At 32.7% G+C, this 27,550-nt stretch overlaps 1 protein-coding gene across 3 annotated transcripts in view; it reads left to right on the top strand.

The window, feature by feature from the left end:
- Cep290 (centrosomal protein 290) overlaps nt 1-27,550 on the top strand; it is a 93,614-nt gene that overhangs the window by 59,132 nt on the left and 6,932 nt on the right. For all 3 annotated transcript variants that reach the window (XM_047548700.1, XM_047548698.1, XM_047548699.1), the window contains 10 exons: nt 2,774-2,995; nt 3,336-3,458; nt 7,007-7,152; nt 7,464-7,619; nt 11,411-11,534; nt 15,927-16,061; nt 16,809-16,895; nt 17,858-18,022; nt 18,517-18,639; nt 19,627-19,799. In XM_047548700.1, the coding sequence (XP_047404656.1) occupies nt 2,774-2,995; nt 3,336-3,458; nt 7,007-7,152; nt 7,464-7,619; nt 11,411-11,534; nt 15,927-16,061; nt 16,809-16,895; nt 17,858-18,022; nt 18,517-18,639; nt 19,627-19,799 (1,454 nt within the window). The remainder of the gene's footprint in view (nt 1-2,773; nt 2,996-3,335; nt 3,459-7,006; nt 7,153-7,463; nt 7,620-11,410; nt 11,535-15,926; nt 16,062-16,808; nt 16,896-17,857; nt 18,023-18,516; nt 18,640-19,626; nt 19,800-27,550) is intronic.

Here is a 27,550-nt window from a genome sequence, read left to right as displayed (position 1 = left end):
AGTCCCTTCTATTCCTAATTTCTTCAGTGTTTTTACATTAGTCAGTGCTTCGTTATCTGAAAGACTTTCTCTGCATCTATTGAGGTGCTTATGTGATTTTTGTTCTTAATTCTTTTTATGTCATGAATTACATTTCTTGATTTATGTATGTTAAACCATGCTTGCATACCTGGAATAAAACCAAGTTGGTCATGATTTACAGTGTTCTTAATAAATTAGGAATACAATTTTTAGTATAATATTAAAGATTTTTTGCATGTAAATTCATTAGGAATGTTCGTCTGTAGTTTTCTTTCTTCAATATGTTCTTATCTATATTAGTATGAGAGTGATAATTGTCATCATAGAATGAATATGGAAGTGTTTCATCCTATTCTGTTTTGTGAAATAATTTAAGGAGCATTGTCATTAGTGGATAGATACAAATGAACCCATTTGTTTTTTCATTTTCTTTTTTTCTGCACACACATTTTTAACAATATGTGTTCTTATGGTACTCATAAACTGATTTTCATCTAGTGAATTAGGAAAAGCTAAGCCAACATCACCTGCTCTTTCTTTTTTTTATTTTAGTACCAGGAATTGAACCTGGGGTTCTTTACCGCTTAGATACATCCCTAGCCCTTTTTAATTTTAATATTGAAACAGGTTCACAGTAAGTTGCTTAGGGGCTCACTAAGTAGCTGAGACTGATCCTTCTCCTGTCTCAGCTTCCTGAACTGCTGGGATTACAGGCATGTGCCACCACACCATGTGAACTACTCTTTCTAGTAGAATTTAAGAAAATTTTACTTAGGATTTTTAATTTTTTTTTTTTTAAAGATCGGGTGTTAGGGTCACATCACAGAAAGAATGAGGAAAACACAGAGATTTCCCATATAATCTGTTCTTTTATACGTGCGTAGCTACTTGCATTATCAATGTCCTCCACCAGGGTAGCACATTTGTGAAAGTTGATGAATTTACAGTGAGACATCATAATCACCCAAAGTCCACATTTACCTTAGGGGTCACTCTTAATGGTATACATTCTATGGGTTTAGACAAATCTATGATATGTATCCATCATTATTGTATCAAGAAGAGTATTTTCATTCCCCTAAAACACTATATTCTGTGCTCCTTCTGCTTATTCTCCCCACCCTCTGCCTACCCTTGGAAACCACTCATCCTTTGATTTTCTCCACAGATTTTCTTTTTCCAGAATGTCATATAGCTGGAATCATATAATATATAATGTTTTCAAATTAGCTTTTTCACTTAATATTTCCTTTTAACACTGAATGTATTCTGGATATATCCTGTCTTATTCATAGGTTCACTTTCTTCTTCTTGGTTGCTTCCAAGCTTTGGCAATTATGAATGAAACCATTTTTGCTTCTGTATTGATAAGTGGAATAGATGTATGTATTTATTTTGTTTTGTTTTCTGTATCAGAATTTTCTATGTAGATGTGTGTGTTTCTTTCTCAGGATTGAACCCAGGACTTTTTTCACTCTAGGCAAGTGCTCTGACACTGAGCTAAACCTCTAGCTCTTATTAGCCTTCCTATAAGTAGATTAGCTTTCCTTCATTTCCCCTGAAATAGTTACTACAAATCATGTTGTCTGTAAGACATTTTATCTATAGAGCTACCTGACTTTGAGCCTTTTATTCCCAAATTATGTAGTTTTGGGTAACATTTTGTTATTTTCTCACTCGATCATTAGGTTTGGTAATTTAAACTTTTTCATATATATATATATAAAATATGTATAAAATATTTTATTATATATATTAAAATAAATTTCAAATTTCCTTGTACAAAGTGTCACATAGAATATTTTGATTAAAACAATTATTTAGTTTGTAATTTTGATTTACTGTTGGTTTGCTGATATATATTCCTTCATGGCCATTAAATTATGTAGGGACTAGATTATACTGAAATTTTTAAATCTCTTATTGTATATTTAAAGATTATGGTCACATTTGATAATGAAAATCAATTAAGTAAATAAATGTATAAGGAGGAATAGTCCTTTGTTAGTATCCTTTTAAATACCTTTCTCTTTGCATAAAATGTCTTCTTGCCTGAATCCTTCATATTATTCAGATCCTTGTTCTGAAAGCTTCTTCAAGACAGTTTCTTTTTCTTTAGCAATATTATAATACTAATTTTTTATTGGTAGTAATACTGTTTGAGCTGTAATAATTTATTTGAAAGACATTACATTTAGTCAAATAAAGCATTATAGGGCAAATAACATCATGTTTCTCTCACTGTCACTGTATTGAACAGCTAAGAACTCCGGATTCCTTCCTAATGGCTTATGTATACTTCCAGGAATTGCAAGTTGCCCTTTGATATTTTGTCTTCACAAAGTAGATTAGAAACTACTTGAAGTCAGAGATTTTGTTTTATACTACTCTTAATGCTTCATAGTGTTTAAAACATCTCTATGCATATTGCTGGGTATTGATTGGTTTCTTTAATTTAGCCATAATGAAACATTTAAATGCAAAAATTTCATTTCTGGGTATTGAAAATTAATTGCTTTAGACTTTTTTAAAAAATATATTTTGTTTTGTTCCAAGTAGCCTTGGTTTATTTAAAATAAACAAAGAAAAATATATATATATAGTTTGACTTTTAACCCTTGTGTATTATACTTAAATTTTTCCTTTTTCTTTTTAATAAGTATTAATGGCATAGGTTCTATTTTGTGTTGCTTTTATCATTGGGATATGTGGTGAGGATTCATGACTAAAACCTTTCTTTACCTCTAATTAGTCACAAATTGAAGATTTAAATGAAAACCTTTTAAAACTGAAGGAAGCTCTTAAAACAAGTAAAAGCCGAGAAAACTCATTAACTGATAATTTGAATGATTTGAATAATGAGCTGCAAAAAACCCAAAAAGCCTATAATAAAGTACTTAGAGAGAAAGATGGAATTGATCAAGAAAATGATGAACTTAAAAGGCAAATTAAAAGACTAACCAATGGATTACAGGTAATTTTATGTTTAGTTCTGATTAATGTCTTTGATTTATAATATGTGGGTAATAGTTTATTTCCTCTTTTAAATTTCATCTTCAATATTTGCTAAAACTGGCTTTCATATTATTTTGATAAATATAACTAATTCCATCAGTGGTTTCTGTTATAGTCACAGTTCTAGAGTGGCATATCTTATAAAATACAGAAGCAGATACCATGTTATACTTATATATTAAGAGTATTATTCAGAAAGTGTGGTTAGTGATGACCTCAAGATTTCTATAATTGGAATATTTATTACATTTTTTTATATTATTTCTATAGAATATAAAGTTATATCTTATTTTTTTCAGAGCAGACCTCTGATGGATAATAAACAAAGTTTAATTGAAGAACTTCAAAAAAAAGTTAAAAAACTAGAAAGCCAACTAGAAAGAAAAGTGGATGAGGTAGACTTAAAACCTGTGAAAGAAAAGGTATGTGATACACTGTAAGTGGTATTGGATATGTAAAAGGCAAAAATTTTCATCCTTTAGGAATTTGTGGTCTGCTTAAGTAGGTACCTCTAATGTGACTTTTACCTGGGAATTACCTGGGAATTCATCTCTGTGTCATCTTCCTGACTTGAAATACCTCCAGTGTTTCTTTACACCTTACATATCCAGTTGTATCATTTCTCCCCAAGTAACCATTTATATAGGTAGGTACTTTCGACTTTTGGGAGAAAACTGGGCATTTTAATACCTCTACTTTAATCCAGATATGTCTATTTTTTTGTCCTCAGTAGCCTAGGCTGTCATTTCAGAGTAAACAAAAGATTTGGAACATGTTGAGTATTTGTGATAATTAATAACCTATCTATCTGCTCATAGATTGATTCCGTCTTGTGAGAGAAATTGCTTAAAATTTTTTTATGGGTCATCTAGTAAGCCATTTTGTAATAAGAATTACTAGTAGAAATAACCCAAACCAAAAATAAAATGGGCTAAAATTCTTATAATTAAACTTGTTATGAAAAAGAAACTGGAGTATATTGAATATGCTGTTAGTATATTGAAAATACCACTTATATATTATATATAATACCACTTATATATTAAGAGTATTATTGGGAATGTAGCTTAGTGGTAGAGTGTTTGTCTATCAGGTCTTAGGTTCAATTCCCAGCTCCACAAAAACAAAGGAACAGAAGTTTTCCAGAAATACTGGTTGGTGTTAGTAGTAATATTTGCCCCTGAAAAAAATTACTGTGAGGAGGAAAAATTTGTATTATAAAATTCCCAGAACACATTTAATAACTCTAAAATAATTTTAATAAAAAGAAAATTGTCAGTAATGACACCGAAGAGAAAGTAGGTAATGAAATTAAAATAACTTAGTAGACTTTCAGTGCTTTCCCCATGAAAATTCATCAGTGTCAATGTAATTTTGATGAAAATGATAGCATTTGCATATGTGAAACCACAGCATGCTTTCTGTCAGAAGCTTTGTTGGTGAAATCTGCAAGATCAAAATGTCTTTGCTCTTCTGGATTGCTATCCTGACTGCCTTCCTACCTGGGGGTAAATCCAACCTTGGATACCAATTCCTAACCTGATTCCTATCAGAATGCCCCAGTAGCCTTGTGACTTTGCCTAAATTCCTAACTTCTTTGTTGCAGTTTATTCAGTTTATTAACTTGAAATAATACTGCCTATATTGCCACTTAAGATAATTTTGACAAATGAAATAATAAGTGAAAGTTTTGTAAGATATCAAGTCTAATCCATGCAAGTATAAGATACTATTAATAACTAGAAAAAGAGAACACAGGACAATCCTGATTTTAACATATATATCCATAAACCTAGTGAGAAGATTTGTTTCAGATTCCATAGTACTTGGGCATTTCTAATTTATATTCAAAAAATGCATTCATATTGAGTGTTTGGAAAATTTGGCTTGCTTTTGTCTATAAATATGTAGGCAACATATATAAAGTAACAAAATTTCCTATGCTTTACACTCCTTTCTGCATAGCATTTATTGTTACCTGAATATACTAGATATCTACTTATATGTATTTATCTTTTGTTTTCTCCTGCTTGACTGTAAGCTTTGATAGCAGTATCTTTGCTTGTTTTATTCATTGTTACATTTCTAGCATCTACTTAGTAGATGCTCACTGTTTGTTAAATGATTGAAAATTTTAAATATACCATCTTTTTATGAGACTTTTAGTACTGAAAATTATTTTGAAAGCAGAACTTCTCTTCCTATCCTCTCTTTGCTTTTCTCCCTTAGTCTAGAACATATGACATTTGCCTTTGTTATTCCCTGTTCATTCTTAAATTCCCTCAGCCTTGCTTCTCTCCTTATTTTTAAGGGTAATACAAGATACAGTTGAATTGACTAATCAGAGCAGAGCACTCCATTCCCTGCTTCAGAATCATTTATTTACATACCTTATGCCCCCAACAAGTATTTACATTTCTCGGAATATAGGTAATTTCTTGTACCTATTTCAGAAAAAAAAAATAACTATTAACCACTTACTGAAGTTTTTACATTTTTTTTTAAAGGCTACTTGTTAGCCAAACTAAATAAATAAGATAAAAAAATTAACCAATATTGGAAGAAGAATATTAGAGAATGTAGTTCTCCAGTATTATAGAAGATAGTTTTGATAAGATAACTAATCCTATTTGGGAATTTAAATTTATAAATCATGATTCTCAACCCTTTTAGGCCCAACATGACCTTTTATAGTAAATATAATGTTTTACTTATAAACTACTTACATAATTTCAAGAATATTATAAATAATGTCCTAAATGAAATATTTATAGGAGAAACATTAAAGGAAAATAACTTATAAAATAATAAGTATATGACTATATTATTCACATTTCAACATGTAACTAGTCTGGCATGATTATGCTAGAAAATATAGGTAGTCATGTGCTTTCACATTTTCATATCAATGTGAGTTCTAAGCTAAAAATATAGTATAATACAAATATGTTCTATTGGTAATTCATTTGTCATGATGACATTGCCAGTTATAATTTGATTTCCAAAATGATAATCAGTAATTCTTCACAAAACAATGTCTGTAGCCTTTCTCTGTATAATGACCAATGTATTCCTGGAAAATTCAGTGTGTGGTAAAATATTAAAAAGTTTCTTAGTGTTAATATGTAAAATGGAGATAAATGCTTAGCTCAGACAATTGTGAGCAAAATTTCTAACTAAATAAATACTCAGTAGGACATTTGTTGAGTGCTTGGGAGTATCCTACATTGCTTAAGCTTTCTTTGGCTCCTTTATCAAAAGTATAACAAGCCATGACACCACCACAATTATAACCAGCTAGGTTCCCTACTTCTGAAGTGTGCTAATTCCCTTGCTTTTAAGTCCTTATCATCAGCTAATTTACTGTCCAGTATGTTTAGATTTGTTTCTTGTTTTACTATATACCGTTTGCTTCTTTCACCTCCTCTACTCCGATCTACTTGCCAACCAACATAAAATGGTTTGTAAGATTTATGAAAATTTCATCTGATATTCATTTCTTCTAGTCCTAGTCCCTAGGGTAGTATCTGGCATGTGGTTAGTACTAAATGATTGCATATGAGTGAGGTAATAGGCATTGAAGACTTGAGTAGGTTGTGATTCTAGGAGATTGTCATGTCATAATAAGGTCAGGTTGACCATTTATACATGAAAGTTCTTTGGTAGGAGCTTACTTTAGGCATGATCTCTTACTTTAGTCATAATTTTCATTTAAAGTCTCCTTAAGGGTATTGGCATTAGTCAGTTGTGCCCCAGAATTTTATCTGTCAGGTGATAGAATGAAGCCTACTTAGACTGAAGCTTGGCATGTCTAAAGATTTTAGGAATTTATATAGCAAAATGAACCAATTATCATATTTGCTTGGAAGTATTAGTTTAGTGTTTTTCTTAGTGGATTGTAATTTACAAATCTAAAAATGAAATTACAATAATTTTTATAATTTTCTAATACTTTTCTTATTGTTTACAGAGTGCTAGAGAAGAATTAATTAGGTGGGAAGAAGGTAAAAAATGGCAAACCAAAATAGAGGGAATTCGAAACAAGTTAAAAGAGAAAGAGAGAGAAGTCTATACCATAACAAAACAGCTGAATACTTTGAAGGATCTTTTTGCCAAGTGAGCTTAAATTTCAACATAACACTATGTCTACAATTTATTGACCTGGAAATTATATAGTTTTGTCATAGTTGATAATGTGAGAAATTTTCTAGCTTTAATTATTTATTATCTATGATTCAGTTTTTTTAAATTTCTTTTACAAAATTTAGATGAAGTTTCCTCTGGTTTTGAAGTATGTTGGTTCAGACTAAGTACAAATGTGACAATTGCCATATGTTGGTCTGATAATGGGTAAGCTGTAGTTTAATAAATTGGGTAAGCAAAATAGTAAATGGTTTATTTTCATGATTCTACATTAAATTTCACAGAGCTGACAAAGAGAAACTTACTTTGCAGAAGAAATTAAAAACAACCGGCATGACTGTTGATCAGGTTATGGGAGTACGAGCTCTGGAGTCAGAAAAAGAGTTGGAAGAATTAAAAAAGCGAAATCTTGACTTAGAAAATGACATATTGTATATGAAGTAAGTTATCACATGGAAATGTAGTACCTATTGTAACACGAAGCTGCTTGACCATAGATTTGGAAATAATGTGTGTCATTTCATTTTGGGGTTGTGTTGGTTTTCTTTTCCCTTGTGAATTGAGATATTCCTCATGTAATTCTAGATTATAATATTGACCTTTAAATATTATACTGTGAATCTCTGGGTCTTATTTAAATTATATGGAAAATTTAGATGATTTGTTTTAGCTAGTAATCTCTGGTTAGGTTCAGACCTCAAGTTCCAGCCTCCTTTCTGTGGGCTATGTTTCCTTTATCAGTTCTGTTTTCAAAGCCTTTTCAGTGCCATTCAGATCTGTTCTGCCTGTGCACTTACCAGTCAGCAGTCTGGTACATGGGCTATGTTCTGTTCATTTCTCAGAACCCTTGGTATTTTGATCTGATTAGGATCAGATGCACACATGTGCAGCTCAAGAGTGAGCCCAGAAGTTCATAAACAACTTTGTAGGATTAGTTTCTTGAGCTTCTTCCTCTCTTTATACTTCCTACTTCCCTAGGGTTCCCCATTTTGGTACTTCATACAGATCTGGGGTTTTAGTTAAACCCACTGTGCTGTGTACTTCATCAGTTGCACATGTCTATATCTGAGCCAGTAATAGGAGGGCAGAAAAAAGGAGGAGAAAAAGTATTTTGCCCAGTCACTTTGGTATTACAGCTCTACCAATTCGAGAAAATGATCCCCCTCTTCAAAAACTTCAGCTGTTATAGGTTCCCATTGAAGCCTTTGCCAACACCATGGAATTACCTGAGGGTTGGATCATGAGACCATCTAGAAAAGGCAGAAATAATGAGATAGTTTTGTATTCTCTGTTTTAGATGTTCCCTTTCTCCTTATTTGCGTTATAACTAGAAGGCTTCTCTAGAACTCTCCTCTTCAGTGCTGACACTACCTCCAGTTTCAAATAATGTATTCAGGCCAGTTACAACAGGAGAAAAGAAAAGGTTAAATTCATTGCCTGTTACCTGGTACTTAAATTCTGGCATTCTGTCCTCCACTGCCTTAAGTGTTTTAGTTTTCAACATCCACAAGTAGTTGCTCATTTGAGAGAGACAGGATTGAGTGTGTTTACTTCTTTGTACCTGGATCCACCACACCCCCTCCAGCTGCCACCATCATGCCGTTTCTTGAGAGAGACTTTAAGATTTGTTTCGTTTTGCTTTTTCCAAACTGCTCTTCCATATACTTGTGGTAATAAAAAGTAAAATAAAATATTGTCCTTACAACAGTATTTTTTTGTTTCACATATTTCTTCCAAGATGAACTTTGGTTTGTTATAAACAATTTGATATTTCCTCTGCCAAGTGCTTACAATATTACAATCTGTAATGGTGTTAATAATCATTGTCAAAGTCTGGTACCTACCTATAATATTTAGATGTGAGGATATTTATCCTTCATAAATTTACCATGGTTTTGTCTGTTAATCTTTAAAAATTAATTTTAGTGCTTTTTAAAATTTTATAATTTTAATTGACAAAATTGAATATATCAATGTGATTTTTCAATACATGTACATTATATAATGTTCAGTCAGGGAAAACATATCTATCTCCTCAAACATTTATCATTTCTTTGTGACAAAAACATTGAAAATCTATTTTTTTAACTTTTTTGAGATACATAGTACATTATTATCTGCGGTTACCCTAATGAACATCAGAATTTATTTCTCCTATTTAACTATAACTTAATATCCCTTAACAAACCTTTTCCCATCCCTCCCTTCTCCACATTCTCCCCAGCCTTTGATATCTCTATTCTACCCTCAACTTGTATGAGATAAACTTTTTTGTATTTCCCGTATGAGTGAGATCATGTGGTATTTGTCTTTCTCTGTCTGGTTTATTTCACTTAATACAGTGTCCTCCAGTTCCAAACATATTGTCACAGATAATAGAATTTGTACCTTTTTGTGGCCGAATAGTATTCTATGGTGTATGTGAGTTTACTACATTTTCTTTATCAATTCTTTAGTTGATGGACACTTAAGTTGTTTCTGTTTCACATTCCCACCAACAGTGTATAAGGATCTTTCTTCATATCCTCTCAAGCTCTTATTATCTTCTGTCTTTTTGATAATAAACATTCTAACAGTTGTGAGGTGGTATCTCATTATGGTTTTGATTTGCATTCCCCTAAGGACTTGCGATGTTGAGTATTTTTTTCATGTCCTTTTGGCCATGTTAATGTCTTCTTTTGAGAAATGCCATTTAGGTCTGTTGCCCATTTCTAAATTAGGGTTTTTTTGTTTTTTGGTGGTTTTTTTTGCTGTTGAGTTTTTGGAGTTCCTTATCATTTTGGAAATTAATTATTTATCAGATGTATAGTTTGTAAATATTTTCTCCCATTTTTTTATTTCTCTCTTCATTTTGCTGATTCTTTCCTTTGCTGTGCAGAAACTTTTTAGTTTGGTATAATCCAGTTTTTAGTTTTGTTTTTATTTCCTGCACTTTGAGAGTAGTGCTTCTTTATTAATTAATATCTAATATTTTGTCAGTATGAATGTGATATGAACCTATAAAGTGGAACTCCTTCAAATAATATTCTCATGAATTTCTAACCTACATTCCATCCTCTTTCCATCTAAGTTACTGTTTAATTCTACAGAATTTCCCTTGATAGGGAAGAGAAATATGATCAAGAAATTCTTTCTCTTGATATCTGTTTAAAGTTACTCTCTGGTGCCAGCAGTGGATCTTTCTCTTCCTTTTTCTGGATCTAAACATGTATTAAAACAAGCAAGCACACAAACCTCTTTCAGTAGACTTTGTAGTTTTTGCAAGGATCAAATCATTTTACTTTTGAAACCTTCTAATGCTTTTGAAGTCCCCCCTTTTTAAAAAATTCTGTTAACCTATGAAGGCTGTAGTTGGAGAACACTTCATAGAAGAAACTAACTTGTCTTCTTTTCAAATTCAGCAAACTTTTGAATGTTAAGAATCAATTTTAGATATTAAAGGGATGAAGGACATATGACAGAGGACATCACCTAGCACAGGTATAGAGGCAAGAGTAAATATTTCATATTTGGGTCAAAGTAAATTTATGTGCCTAAATAAAGGTAGTGTCCTGGACAATAAGGTTGGATAGATGTGGTTATGCCAGATTATGGAGGGTGATGTAGATCAGGCAGACACATTTAGACTTGAAGTGACAAATTATTATTTGAAGCATTAAGAACCTTTTTATATCTTTTTTTAAAAATATTTTTTAGTCATAAATGAACACGATGCCTTTATTTTATTTATTTATGTTTATGCAGTGCTGAGGATTGAACCCAGTGCCTCACACATGCCAGGCAAGCGCTCTACCATTGAGCCACAACCCCAGCCCTTTTTATATCTTTGAGCTTTTGGAGTCTGATGTGGATATAATGCACTTATTATGTAATGTTTTTAGAATAGTGTATATTTTAACTATCTTACATAAGGACATATAAATTGGTACATGCTATGTAAAAATATGGAATATATTTCTCTAAATCAAATATATTTCTTTTTAGTTTTTTTATTGGTCAAAATGCATTTCTTATCTGATAGTTTGAAGAAGACCTTCATTAAATCCTTTGTAGAGGATTGTTTTAAAATATAAATTGTGATAGCCAGGTTTATATTGAAATTTTAGAATTTTGAAAAATATTAAATGAATACTAATAAACATACTGCAGTTTCTTCTTTTCTGTATTTTAATATAGTAAAGCAGGATAATTAAGGTTTGCATAGTAAAGAATCTGTGGTTGTTGTTTGTAGGACCCATCAGGCTCTTCCTCGAGATTCTGTTGTAGAAGATTTACATTTACAAAATAAATACCTTCAAGAAAAACTTCATGCATTAGAAAAGCAATTTTCAAAGGATGCATATTCTAGGCCTTCAGTAAGTATGCATCTTTTCTTTCCAGTTTTAAATGCATAAAAGTGAAATCAATTTGTTCCTTTTTCTGGCTAAAACCATTAGATTCTTCTCATTAATATCAAATATAGTAAATTCAACTTTTATTTTTACTAGGTAATGTTGTATAATAACTTCTTTAATCCTAACTTAATAACTTAACACTTTAATGTTTACATAAATCTTCATGACATTTGATTTCTAAAAATTCTAAATGAAATTATTATGAAGTTTTCTGTGTTAGAAACCTATAGTTCAGTGGGAAAATATGTTGCAGTATGTTTCTGTTCTCATGTGTGTATTTCTAGTTATAAAGATTCATTAATGAATAATGTAGAATCTTTTGTTTGCTATCATTTTAAATACTTAATGTGTATATTTTATGTTTTTTCCTTTTCACATTTCTTCTACTTCAACAGAATCTGGTACGTGACACAACTGTGCATTCTACCTTAGTAGTGTTAATAAATACAGATGTAATACCTTTTGCAAAAGAACATTTTATTTAGGAACCAGAAAAAAAAAAAACCCTAAGATTTAAAAATAGAGAATAGGTGCCAGTGACAGTTACATCATTGCTAATAACCTATGGTTTTAATTAAAGAAAAACACAAAGTGAAAAATAACAAATGGATCCTACTGAGTTAAATAAATTGGAAGTATTACCAAACATATCAGGTCCATTTAGGTCAACTAATGGTAACAAGAGATTTTGACTCAAATTTTGAATCTGCATCAGATCCTGAAGTTTAGAAAATTGATCAAGAACATTTAGTTAAATAGTAAACAGGAACATAAAAAAGAGAAAGAGAATGAGATAGGTAAGAATGAGAAAAGGAGGGCCACACAGCTGAAGATATGGTTCACAACTACACGAATCCCAGAGAATCTGCTATGGAGGACCATAATCATGCCAGTGAATCAGTGTGCTGTGGATGATTCACAAATTATGAAACTGGTATTATCAGTCTAGCCAAGAAATGAAATGTCCCTGATGAAATATATTCCATATTCCTTATTTCTTTGTTAGCCAAATTTTTTTATGGCAAATTCTAAGCAACATATAGTACCAATGGAACAGAATATGTAGGATTTGTAAGAAACAAAACAAAACAAAACAAAAAACCTAAGAACTATTAATAGACTTTTCCTTAAGCCCTAATTTTAAATAATTATTTCATTATTAACAAAATTAATGGTTTTTCATTTCCTCATTCAGTTTAGTACTTATGAATAGTAGAAAGAAGGCATTTTATGTTTGTATTGCCTTAGATATTTCTAATTCAGCCCACTGTATTTACAAGTGAAAGCTCATTACAGCGAACATCAGGAAAGTTTTGTTGTAATGATATGTAGCAGGTTCCTCTAGTGGTATTTTTGCCATGGATGGTAATAGATAACTTTTTTTTTTATAATGCAAAAACGGAGCTTACATGTATTGCCTGTGTTGTTTTAGACTCTGTACCTAAGTATATTTCTCATACTTTGCAAAATATTATTCCTATTTTACATAGGAGGCTTGAAAAATAAGTATCTCTATTGACCATGTAAGAAACAGAATCTGACTTTAAATTCAGTCTAACTAGTTTCTGAACTTTTGTATATATACTACTTTCAGTCAGCTGATATGGAAATATAGAATAAGACAAGTTTGTTTCCAGTTGAAATCAGATAACGTGTTTCTTTTTTTCTTTGTCTTTTCTCTGATGTTTCAGTCATCCCTAGCATCACCTAAAATTATACATCTAAGAGAAAATAGATGAAAGTGATTTAATTCTTACTTCATTTCTTTATCCTGGTTCATAAATTTTTTTCTTTTCACTTGATAATAAGAAATTTTGAGATGTCCAATATATATTATCTATAATTCCTAAACACAAAGGATTTGATTTTAAGCAGTTTATGCCTTTTAGTGGAATTTTTCTTCTGTAAAACACTTGGAAAATCCTATAAAGTTCAATATATAAGAAATTCATTTATATTATCATGAATAGAGAGTTTAATTAAATTTATTTTCCAAAAATTAGGACAGTATGATCTAGTATATTGTTTTATTTTCTGAGAATAGAAAAGAAAAAGTGATTCACATTCACTTATATAATATGGTAATTGCATTCATATTTTAGTGAGAAATATGTTTAGAAATTATTCTCATGTAAAATCTTCATCACATACTTACTATCTTCTGTGAGTGATATTTAATATTTTTTATTAATCAGTGGTACTTTATAGGTGATTAGCATTCATAGAGTCAAATAGCTACCACAGATATAAGAGACAAAGTTAATGGAACAAAAGAGCTTAGAGTCCAAGAATTAAAGATTCCCGTGTCTGAACTTAAAAGTTATCTTCTCTAATGCCTTTATTCCTAAGATTGAAAAACTTGATAGTCTTGTAATTGTCAGGGATTTGCCTTGTGTTAACTTAATTGTGGAATAATTAGAGTATATGCCTGGGTAATCTGAATAAGTGGGTATATGTAGCTGTGGTCTCTGGACATCAGCAAAATTGTCTTCTTTTTCTTGCTAATATATATGTGGGCATATACATAACTCATTCCCTTAATCTCTTGAACACATACAGTCCTCCTGGCATCAGGCATACCTCATCAGAATCAAATGTCTGTCCAAAATTTCTTTACTTTTCCATTTCCTATTTTGTAATTTCTTTACTGTGTTTTACCTAAGAAAATTTATTTATGGTGTTTCTTTACTTTTTGATAAAAATGTAACAAATATGCAAATTTTGATAATTGAATCACTGTTATAAAATCATGTATAATAGGTATATTTACTGAGATATTTTAAAACTATAATGTCTATGAAATATTGACTTTATTGAACCCAATTGAAGCCCTCAAACCAATAGAGGAAGTTTGAGGAAAAAATACTAAAACCAGGCTAAGTAACAAAATTATTTCATATGATATCATAACAATCCTGTGAAGTAGGTGGTAATCAATCCTCTTTATAGAAAAAATAATCAAACACAGTTTTCTCTTTCAAATACCTTATAGTTTAGCATGAGAAGTAAAAATGAACATAAATAATAACCCAAGGTAGATTCTTGCCAAAAGAAATGCAGATGTAATATTAAAAGTATTTCAAGTGAAGGCCATATAGCCCATCTTGTAGAGTGCCTGCCTCTCATGCTGGAGACCCGGGTTCGAGTCCCCAGCACTCTGAGATTGTGGAAATAACAAAGAAACCAAAAGTATTTCAGAGAAGGGAGTAATTAATTACCTCAAGGAATAAGGAGAAGCTTTCTGAAAAAGGAAGGAATTGAGGCACTCCTTTTGGTAGACTAGAGTGCATAGTTTGGGCTGCCATAACTGAACAAACTATATTGGCCCACCATATACACACATTCCACATCCAAGGATTCATCCAACCAAATGGATCAAAAATATTCAGAAAAAAATTGCATATGTACTGAATATGTACAGACTTTCCTTTTCATGTCATTATTCCCTAAGCAATACATTATAACAACTATTTACATAGCATTTATATTGTATTAAGTATTATAAATAATCTAGAGATGATTTAAAAATATATAGGAGGATGTGTGTGTTACATGCATATATGCCATCTTATTTAAGGGACTTGAGCTTCCACAGATTTTAGTGTCCATTGGAGGAGGGTGGGATGGTCCCAAAACCAGTCTCCAGGGGAAACTAAGGGATAACTGCTATAGATTCTGTGACTTAAAAACAGAAATTTATGGTCTCACAGTTTTGGAAGATAGATGTTCAAAAATCAAGTTGTGAGCATGGTTGTTTCTTTCTGAACACTTTACAGGAAAGATCTATCCTAACTCTTGGCTTATAACTGACCCTCTTCTCCCTGTGTCTTCAGATCCTCTTTCCTGTATGCATGTCTCTGCAAATTCCCAAACTTCCCTTTTTGATAAGGACACTAGTCATACTGGATTAGTGACCTGTCATTTTAATTTAATTACTTTGTTAAAGACCCTATCTCCAAATCGATCACATTCTTAGGGTACTTGGAATTAAAATTTAAAATACAATTTGGGGGTGGAGGGACACAATATTCACTCTGTAACAACAATTACACAACTTTTATTTTGAAGTAACAAAACCAACATAAACTAGTTTAACCATTATGAGAGTATGTATAAAACACACTACATTTATGAAGATTCCTATTTTAAATAAAAGGAAACTATATTACCTTTTAATGTGCAAGTTTTATATTCCAACTTGTTTATTTTGAGTTTTCTCTAGAACTCCCCAATTTTTTCATATTCTTAAGAAAAAAAATTTCCCTTTCTATATAATATTTTCTAATTCAGTATGTCTTATCCAGCTCTAATTTATTAAACTTAAAAAATATTGCAAATTTTATTTTCCTGAAGACTTCTGAAATAGAGTCAGATGAACATTGTCAAAAAGAACAGGAGCTGCAGAAGGAAAACTTGAAGTTGTCTTCTGAAAATATTGAACTAAAGTTTCAGCTTGAACAAGCAAATAAAGATTTGCCAAGACTAAAGGTAAAGTTTAGTGTGCTTTATTATTATTAAGAAAATTAAATGCCTATAACCTTTCTTCACCACACATCTAGTTGTTATGTTTACTTATATTACATTATGAAATGCATATTCATAAAATGTTATGGTTGTTACATTTTATATATTTTATACTTTTTTTATTTAAGAGTTATTGGGGACCTACTTTGTATCAAACACTTTTGTAGTTACTGGGATACACTGGTAAAACTTAAATGCTCTATTGGGGAAGAAAATAAATTAAGTCAATTTATACTATGTAAGTTGATGTTAAATGCTAGCAATGGTCACACTTGAAAATATAAGGATAGTTTGTTCCTTTTAGAAAGTTTGCTTTACTTTGATCTTAATAAGTTTTTTTAAAAGTTCAATTTCCTATATATTAACCTATTTATGGGAGTCTTTGTCTTGGCTAGAAGTTCAGTTCTCTTTCTGTGTTACATGGATAAGGATCTACATGTGTAAATTATGGGACAGTTTCAGAGATCTAACCCCAAATTTGCATTGTACCCTAAGGCAATAGTGTGGAAAATATTTCTTGAAAGTTTATATACAAAATTCTCTTTTATTAATTGAACATATGTCTTAGTTCAGAATATTCCTTATTAGTCTAGAAACCCAGTTGCTTAATTTTACTATACAGTTGAAGAAGTTCTTAGTTCAGATGAATTGTTTGCCTTACCTTTTCAGTGGCAATAATTATGTCAGATTGCTACATATTTTATCTTTCAGAATCAAGTAAGAGATTTGAAGGAAATGTGTGAGTTTCTTAAGAAAGGAAAGTTTGAAGTTGAGCGAAAGCTTGGTCATGTTAGAGGGGTAAGTATGTTGCTCGGGAAGCCAGGGCCAAAAATTTAGGCCTCCATTGATTTCATGTTGGTGAGTGGTACAAACAGATGAAAGCAATCATAGTTCAAAAAGTCATTCTGGTAATAATGTTATATATGATGGATTCAGTTAAAATACAAAGAGTATTATTAGAAAAATATTCAGAGCAAATATCTTGCTGATGATCAGCAACATATTTTTCAAAAATGAAAACGTGTATGCTATAAATACTTAGTTTTATATTGATCTAAAAAATTAAAATTTAAAAAAAATGTAATTTGACCTTTTCTAGTTAATGAAAGCATATATTAAAATTACATAAAAGTTTGTATATCAGGGTTATTCATGCTATATAGCATGAATGCTAACTAAAATGTAAACAAAATGAACACTTTTATTGAACTATGAACTGTTCTTGATTATAAGAAATTATTTTTTATTAATGGGTAGCCTACCTCTGTTGATATCTTTATGCAAGGTTTTTTGTTTCAGATGTCTTCTATTATGTTGAACAGAAGTTGAATTTCTAAGCAGTGGCTATTAGAGAAAATTGCATCTTTTAAATTGCAGTCAAAATTTGATTACTGATGAGCTATTTAACAATATAATTTTTATTTTGTGATTTTATTCCATATAAAGAAAATTTTGGTATATTGGAGAGAACATAATAGAATATTTGAATTTATTCATGTGGATCAGACATTAAAGCTAACTAGCTGTTACTTATTAACCATGTGCTTGTAGGAATATCAGATTCTCTAAGTCTTGGTTTTTTTGTATGTGAAAATTATAATTCTTACAGGTTGTTATAAGGATATATTAATAAGTTTGGGGATCAAATATTAGGAATTATCAATAACGAGTACAATAATGAACCAGTTGTGTTGTTGGTACTTCAGTATCATATTCTATGAAATGTTTGTTAAATTATAAATGGGCATATTCTCTTACAGTCTGGTAGAAGTGGAAAAACAATCCCAGAGCTAGAAAAAACTATTGGTTTAATGAAAAAAGTAGTTGAAAAAGTCCAAAGAGAAAATGAACAGTTGAAAAGAGCATCAGGAATACTGACCAGTGAAAAAATGGCTAATATTGAGCTAGAAAATGAAAAGCTAAAGGTAACATTTTTAATATGATAATTTTTATGGGAGTACTTTACTATTTTAATTTTTTAGGAAAAATTTAAACATACTATAAAATGGCTGTAATACATGTACATATTTTATACAAACAGAAAAAAAATTAATTGGAGAGAAAGATAAGGATAGTTACAGAAGTGGCTCCACTTATCTTCCTTATTTCAAGACCAATTTGGTTTCTCTCTGGTAGCATAGATTAATTACCTGTATCTATTTTTAAAAATATAAACGCCCAAGGTCCCAATCGATCTGATCATTTGATGATATATTCTAAGATAGGTATAGTGAGAGGGTTGTTTTTGTAGTGTAATTCATTTGGGAACTGCCATTCTAGATGACCAGTATTCAAGGAAAGACCTTAATTTTAATCATATCAAATATAGTCTCTAAAACTAACGAATTAAATTTTATGAGTTTACAAGTTCCTTTTATTTGATTTCCTTGTTGTGATTTTTTTTTTCTTTAATCACCAGGCTGAATTAGAAAAACTAAAAGTTCATCTTGGACGTGAGTTGAGCATGCACTATGAATCCAAGACCAAAGGCACAGAAAAAATTGTTGCTGAAAATGAAAGGCTTCGTAAAGAACTTAAAAAAGTATGACTTTTATGATTGATTATTACTATTAATTTTTGTTCTAGTTAAGTTGTATATCTTGACAACTGAAAGTAGATCCTTGGTGAGAACATTTATTCAAAGTAGATAGTAAATGGTTTAAGGAATTGTAGTAAGATTTAGGAATTGTGCTTCTATGTTTGTCATTACTTTGAAGGACACTCATAGAAAAAAGTAAATTTAGAGGCAATATAATTAAAGCTAATCACTGTGAATTCAGTTCCTAGTTCTATTACTTATTCCTCAGTTCCCACATATGTAAGATTGAGAATAAGAACTATACCTGTCTCACAGAGTTGCTATAGGGTTTAAGTGACTTAATCTTTATGCCCATGCCTTAGAACAATACCTAATTTCCAGTAAGGAGTATATGAAACTCTCTGGTTAAACAATAAGATTTCTTTCTATTTAAATGACAAAGTATATTTCTTGTTCTCAGCAAGTAGGTATTGTTATTTTTATGGATGATCTAGTGAATACATTGAAATTAATAGTTTTAAAACTAGTTAGAATAGTAACTGAATGCATTGTGAGACCAGAGTGATGCTGTGCCTTGAATATGCATGTATAAGAATAGAAATAATCTGATATTTACATATGGCTTATGCTTATAGCCATGTGTCTTTAAGTATTAGGAAGGCAAAACAAAGTATCTTAAATGTGTAAAGAGATAGACTATCTCATTATTCTAAAAATATTAAGAGAAACAATGAAAAATTTAAGGTAACCACTTGAGTAAAATACTTGTAAGTATATTCCTATGAGCTCATATATATGATCTTTTGTTGTAATTATCATATTGCTATTTTAGAAGAAAAGAAATATTGAATTTTGATTTCAGATGTAATCAGCATTTAACTTTAGTTATTTATGTTTTTCAACTTGTAATGGTAATTTCAAATACATATATATATATATGAGAATAGTGTTATGTTTTATTCTAAAGTACTAATTATCTTTTAATGATAGGAAACTGAAACTGCAGAGAAACTACGGATAGCCAAGAATAATTTAGAGATCTTAAATGAGAAGATGACTGTTCAACTAGAAGAGATTAGTAAGAGATTACAGTTGGCAGAAAGTAGAGGTCCACAGCTTGAAGGTGCTGACAGCAAGAGCTGGAAGTCAATTGTTGTTACCAGGTAGGACCAAATATTTCAAAATTTACCCAGCATTTAATCACTTCTGATTCTGGTGTCATTGATTTAAGGATGACCTTATTCTGAGTGTTTAGAGTTTTCCTGATGAATAATATTTTATTTACTTTAGCATAATACTCTATTTTAGTCATCCTAGCATTTCCAGAAAATCTTTTTTTCTTTAAAACATTTAACTAGTTTTGATGGCAGGGAATAGAACAGAGCAGAACCTGGGGCTAGGCTAAGACCTTGGAGCTGGTTGCGCATCATAAAGTTGCTGTCAGCTTTGAGCCTGGGCAAGTGCTAACCAACTTTTCCTGAGTGCTGCTCTTCTTCAACTGTAGTCTCAGCTTCCGTTTTTGTTTTGCAATGTTGGAAACTGAACCCAGGGCCTTGTGCAACTAGGCAAATGCAGCATCAGATTCTTGATTGTTGTTCATTTTCTATTTCAAGTATGAGCTAGAAACATTTGAGCTATCTTGTCAGTCTGTGACATACAGGATCTAGACTGAGCTACAGTACTGTTTCAAGTTAAATACTAGACAACTTTCTCTTCAGATAGCCCCAGTAGATAAATGCAGCATCAGCTTAAGTGTTTCTGGCCTCTGGTTTTTGGTACTCAATTTTTTTTTCCCACCCCGTGAACCTTTTCTGTAAGTATATGGGATTTCTGCCTGTGAAACTAATTCATATGATGCCGTCACCATGGATGGTTCATCATGACTATGATAAGTTGCTAAAAGGCTCTGGTGTCATTGTCATTTCCAACTCAAGAAGTCTGGAAGTTAGTGACCAATAGGATCCCACCTTTGTCCTTTTCCAGCAAAGTTTTCCTGTCTGAAGTTATATTCTTTGTCATCAGCACATTTACTGCTCCCATTCAGAAGGCAAACACATCTTTATAATTCCATATGTCCTTACCTTTTTGAAGTCTACATCTGCCTTGCCTGCTCTTCAGAATGACCTTGATGGGGGACAGGTTGGCACCCACCATCACTAGAAATAGGATGGAACTCACAGCAATGTTAGACTACAGCAAGTCCCACAGTGGCTGGTTGCACTGTATTTGCCCCATCAGCCAAGTGTAAGGAGAAAAGAGAAAGGTTAATAAGCAGGCACATTAAGAGAAGGCCAGAAGGCTCTGTGATCCTTGGTTCCTGTTCTGATACCTTATCAAGTCAGAAGGTGAGAATCAGGGTGAAAATATCAATTGTGATACAAAGAAGGGAAAAAGTGTCCTGTTTTTCCTTCTTGGACCCCAGCTGTGACTTTGTGTTCATTTCTTGGTCATTCCTTTTTTCTTCTGTAATCACATAAGGTCTCAGAAAGAATTTTGAGTTACATTGAGATTTATTTGTTCAACAGATATTTATTCTGTACCTGCTACTCCCAGATTCTGTGCTACACACTGTGTGTTACTTCTACAAAGTTACCTTGCCTGGGTTCCTTGAGAGCCAGGTAGCTTCCATGGCTTAGATAGACCTAATTACTATGACCTTGACTGAATTGTGCATACCTTTGTGGGCTTAAGTCATTTTCATCCGTGGAGAAGATAACCCCCATTTTTTTCTAGAAGGGCTCTTTGAGGCTATAAAAGAAATTGTTAGGATAAAAGAGTTAATACAATTTGTGAACAGTTGGAATGAGACTTAACCATAATTGAAAATGACTTTATTTTATTTCACTTATGTGTTTTTATTCTGAGAACTGTACAAGTAACTAACCATAGAGGATGTCTCTAATAAACCAGTTTGAAGAAAAAACAAGTCCAGGTAGTAGCTTCTTGACAGAGATAAACCTCATTCTGATTCTTTTCTTTTTAAATTTATTTGTTCTATTTAATTATACATGGTAGCAGAATGCATTTTTATTTGTTGCAGAGTACATTTCATCTCTGGTTGTACATGATATAGAGTCACACCATTCATGTAATCATACATGTACCTAGGGTAATGATGTTTGTCTTATTCCACCATCTTTCTTCCCTTCCCCTTATTTTTCTCTACACTTTGCCAATGTTCCTCCATTCTTCCTTATCCCGCCTCCCCTGCATTATGTGTCAGCATCTACTTATCACATTCACCTTTGGTATTTGAAGATTGGCTTATTTCACTTAGCATGATATTCTCCAACTCCATCCATTTACCTGCAAATGCCATAATTTTATTATTCTTTATGGCTGAGTAATATTCGATTGTGTATATATACCACAGTTTCTTTATCATCTATTGAAGGGCATCTAGTTTGATTCTAAAATCTAGCTATTTTGAATTGAGCTGCTGTAAACATTGATGTGGCTCTGTCACTGTAGCATGCAGATTTTAAGTCCTTTGGGTATAGGCCAAAGAGTGGGATAGCTGGTGGTTCCATTCCATGTTTTCTAAGGAATCTCCATACTGCTTTCCAGAGTGGCAAACAAATTTGCAAACTCACCAGCAATGCATGAATGTACCTTTTCCCCCACATCCTTGCCAACACCTGTTGTTGCTTGTAGTCTTGATAATATCCATCCTAATTGGAGTGAGATGAAATCTTAGGGTAGTTTTGATTTGTATTCTCTAATTACTAGAGATGTTGAACTTTTTTCATATATTTGTTGATTGCTTGTATATCTTATGTGAAGTGTCTGTTCAGTTCCTTAGCCCATTTATTGATTGAGTTATTTGTATTTTTGGTGTTAAGTTTTTTGAGTTCTTTATAAATTCTGGAGATTAGTGCTCTATCTGAAGTACGTGTGGTAAAGATTTTCTCCAATTCTGTAGGCTCTCTCTTCACATTTTTGATTCCTTTACTGCGAGAAGCTTTGTAGGTTGAACCCATCCCATTCATTGATTCTTGCTTTCATATCTTGTGCTTTGGGAGACTTGTTAAGGAAATCTGGTCCTATGCCGACAAGATGAAGATTTGGGTCTACTTTATCTTCTATTTGGTGTAGGATCTCTGGTCTAATTTCTAGGTCCTTGATCCATTTTGAGTTGTGCAGGGTGAGAGATAGGAGCTTAATTTCATTTTGCTGCATATGGATTTTCAATTTTCCCAGCACCATTTGTTGAAGAGGTTATCTTTGCTTCTTTTTATGTTTTTGGCACCTTTGTCTAATATGAGATAATTGTATTTATGTGGGTTTGTCTCTGTGTCTTCTATTCTGTACCATTGGTCTACCTGTCTATTTTTGTGCCATTACCATACCATTTTTGTTATTATTGCTCTGTAGTATAGTTTAAGGTCTGGTATTGTGATATCTCCTGCTTCATTGTTCCTGCTAAGGATTACTTTGCTATTCTGGGTCTCTTATTCTTCCAAATGAACTTCATGATTGCTTTGTCTATTTCGTGGAGGGTATGTCATTGGGATTTTAATTGGAATTCATTGAATCTATATAGTACTTTTGGTAGTATGGCCATTTTGACAGTATTAATTCTATCCAAGAACATGGGAGATCTTTCCATCTTCTAAGGAATTCTTTAATTTCTTTCTTTAGGTTCTGTAGTTTTCATTGTAGAGGTCTTTCACCTCTTTTGTTAGATTGATTCCCAAGTATTTTATTTTATTTTATTTTTTGAAGCTATTCTGAATGGAGTGGTTTTCCTAATTTTACTCCATTATGAATACAAGGTAGTATCTCTATTAGAGATAGAATACAAGGTAGTATCTCTATTTTTTTTATATGTACTAAAGGCTGCTTTGTGGTATAACGTATGGTCTGTTTTAGAGAAGGATCCATGTGCTTGTTGATGGATGGAATATTCTATGTATGTCTATTAAGTCTAAATTATTGATTGTGTTATTGAGTTCTGTGGTTTCTTTGTTCAGGTTTTGTTTGGAAGATCTATCCAGTGGTAAGAGGCATGTTAAAGTCACCCAGTATTATTGTAGTTGTGGTCTATTTGGTTCCTGAAATTGAGAAGGGTTTGTTTGACATACATTGATGCTCTATTATTAGGGGCATGAATATGTACGATTGTTATGTCTTGTTAATTTATGTGTCCCACAAGCAGTATGAAATGTCCTTCCTTATCCTTTTTGGCTAACCTTGGTTCAAAGTCCACTTTATCTGATATGAGATGGAAACCCCTGCTTTTTCAGAGCCCACATGGTTTTTCCCCATCTTTTCACCTTCACTCTGTGGCGGTGTTTTCCTATGAGATTAGTTTCTTGAAGGCAGCATATTGTTGGGTCTTTTTTTTTTCTTAATTCAATATGCCAGTCTATGTCTTTTGAATAATGACTTTAGGTCATTAACATTCAGGGTTATTACTGAGATATGATTTGTAGTCCCAGTCATTTTGACTTATTTTTTGTTTTTAACTTGACTTGGTTTCTCCTTTGATTGACTTTTCCTTTAGGGTAGTTCCTCCCTTTGCTGACTTTCATTGTTGTTTTTCATTTTCTCCTCATGGAATATTTTGCTGAGAATGTTCCATAGTGCAGACTTTCTATTTGTAAATTCTTTTAGCTTTCGTTTGTCATGGAAGGATTTTATTTCATCATCAAATGGGAAAGTTAGTTTTGCTGGATATAAGATTCTTGGTTGGCACTCATGTTCTTTCAGAGCTTGAAATATGTTGTTTCAGGCCCTCCTAGCTTTCAGTGTCTTGGTTGAGTAATCTGCTGATATCCTTATTGGTTTCCCCCATATGTAATCTCATCCTTTTCTTTTGCAGCCTTTAAAATTCTATCTTTATTTTGTATGTTGGGTATTTTCATTATAATGTGCCTTGGTGTGGATCTGTTGTAATTTTGTACATTTAGTGTTCTGTAACTTTCTTGTATTTGATTTTCCATTTCATTCTTCAGTTTGGGAAATTTTCTGATAATGTTTTATTGAATAAATTGTTTATTCCTTTGATTTGTATCTCTAATTCTCAATCCCAGTAATTTTTAAATTTGATCTTTTCATGTTGTCCCATAATTTTTGGAGGCTCTGATCATGATTTCTTACCATCTTCTCTGTATGGTCAACTTTATTTTCATGAATACATATTTCATCTTCATTGTCTAAGGTTCTGTCTTTCAAGTGATCTAGTCTGTTGGTGATGCTTTCCATTGAGTTTGTAATTTGGTTTATTGTTTCCTTCATTTCAAGGTTTTGTTTGTTTTTTTCAAAATCTATTATCTCTTTATTGAAATAATCTTTTGCTTCCTGCATTTGCTCTTTTAATTGTTTATTGTAGTGATCTTTCATTGCCTACATTTGCTCTCTTATATCATCCCTTACTTCACAGATCATTTTAATTGTGTACGTTCTGAACTCCTTCTGACATTTCTTCTACTGTGCTCTCAGTGGATTCTATTAATATAGCTTCTTGGTTTGGGGTGCTTTCTTCCCTGATTTTTTCATCTTGTTTGCGTGTCTTTCCCTCTAGCAGCATGGATCTGAGATATTACAGTTTCCCCCCTATAGGATTATAGTGTCTCTGCAGATTTCCAATACCTTACCTTTAAGGGGGAGATAATATTAGCAGCACCCAATACAAACAATATGCATCCTTAAACCAAATAGCCCCTGTTAAGATATTAACAGTTTTGTCGTAATAAACAGAGATGATGATTTCAATTATTATCTACTGAATAAACAATAGGTTTACAGTAAAGTCTGCATTTTCTAATGGGTGGACAAAGGATGGGGGAGTGGAAGGATGTAACGTTAATGAGGTAAGAAGTGAAAATATAGAGGTAGTAGATCATAAAAGTGTGAAAGTGGAGTCAAAAGAATTTGGTTGTTACCATGACAAAAGGGAGAAAGAGACTTCGAGGAAATAGATATATAGGAGGAAAATAGAGTGAGAAAAATAATTTTTTAAAAATCTACAACTTAACTGTAACATATCATTCGAAGCTCCCCATCTTCCATAGCCTAATGCATGAAGGGTACTTGATTTCAAAGATGATGGGGTTGTGAGCGTGGGAAATTAATTAAAAATGTAAAAACAAAAACAAAAGAAAATGGGGAAAAGTTAAAAACAAAAGAGCCTGAAGGGAAAATTGAACAACTATTTCTATTAGAGTTCACTATCTTCTCTGCCTTTCTTCTCTTGTGATAGGCAGGGTTGTCTGGGTTTGCTGGTAACTCCACCCTCTGGATGATAACAGTAGAAGCATTAGACTTGGAGGAGGGACTCCTGGAGGCAGGGTATAGCATTTGCCAGTTTCTCTGGAAGACTGCACCCCAGGATGCTCCTTTGTGGTCCACTCATGTGACACAGTAACCTGGTCTTAGCCCCTTCCCTCACTGGTGGACCCCACGATTCCTGGTCTCTAATTTAGTCTCTAAATTGTATCTCTTCTGTCCCTGCCCTTTCAACTTCCCAGTCTCCTTAGGAACCTCTCTACCTGGAGGTCCTAAGGACTGAGCACCAGGATCTCTGAACCTATCTAGGGAAATTGTTCTGCATTTAGCAGATCAGGACCAGGCATTGAAAGCTGTGTGCCAGCCATGTAGCTGCAGGCACTGGGCCAGTTGGTGACCAGAGGATGGTTGGGAGACTGGGGATTGAGGAACTGGAGGGCTCTGTTGGTTGCCAAGCCAGTGGGACCAGGTGCTCAGTGGAGTCGTGGGCCAGGCTGATGTCAGGTCCCAACAAGTGCTTCCGAGTTATCTCTGGGATCCCAGTGGGTGCTGGGCTGGTTGCCTGGATGAGCCAGGATCAAGATACTCTCACACCCTTTTCCCACCTATTGACCTCCTGCAAGGATCTCTCCTCCCTCTGCAACAAGATGGTGAGTGACTATTAGCACACCTAGCAGGGATACCTCAGATTCAGCCAAGCCTGAAGGCGCTTGTTGATGATCTTTCAGGACCTGGTTGATATCCCTGGATGTAAGCAGCCATGTCCCAAGTTGGTGGCCTCTGTAGCAGCTAACCTGTAGGTACCTTGATAATGAGCTTCTAGTCTCCAGCAGGTGTCCCGGAATGGAAGCTGCCTCAACTAAAGATGGCAGTGTAGGCATCAGGTATAATCCAGGATGGCAGTAGAGGCATCCCAACACAATGGTAGATGGGGAGCCACAGCAGCGGCATCTGTGTAGGGCTGGGCCAGCGCTAGAAATCCCCTCATTCTGATTCTTGATCTTCAAGTTCCCTAAATCTTTATCTTGCTCCCATCCCACCCACCTAAATTTCCTAAGGTCTAGAAATGATAGTATACATCCAAGTCAGTGAAGCTATTTAGAGAGTACTTTTGGCACCCATGGCTGGGACAGTCCAGGGTTATGTGGGGACTATTTTAGATAGGGTGATTGGAAAAGGCTTCTGTGCCTGGGTGACTTTTGAACAAAGAAATGGAAGAAGTGAAGGAGTAAACTTCTGATCACCATTATTCACCTTTGGCAAATATTTGGTAGATAGTCCTTGTCGAGTTAAGAATATTCCCTCCTAATTTAAGTTTCTAAGGTCTATTAAAAACTATTTGAATATATTTAGACAACCATAACTTTCCTTTCGTTTACTGTTCTTATCAGATTTTATTGCCAAAGCAGTACTTGCTTTTAAAATTAGCTTAAGGCATTTCAGGGTTTTTTTCCTTTCTCTGGAGAAGTTTGAGTATTATAAGCATTGTATTCCTTTAGGTATGCCTGTACAACTATGTGACTTAATTTTTTAAAAATTTCCATTGAAGCAGACTTCAAACACTTCTTCTGAACTATGAATCATTTTCTTGATGGTTACAAATCCATTTGGACTATTATATTTTTATAAGCTTCATCCCTCCCCCATCATGCACTATTACTATGAGCTATGCTTTTGAATAATT

Source organism: Sciurus carolinensis, chromosome 4 (assembly GCF_902686445.1).
Source record: "Sciurus carolinensis chromosome 4, mSciCar1.2, whole genome shotgun sequence".
NCBI classification, from domain to species: Eukaryota; Metazoa; Chordata; class Mammalia; order Rodentia; family Sciuridae; genus Sciurus; species Sciurus carolinensis.
This window is presented reverse-complemented; position numbering and strand designations above follow the sequence as displayed.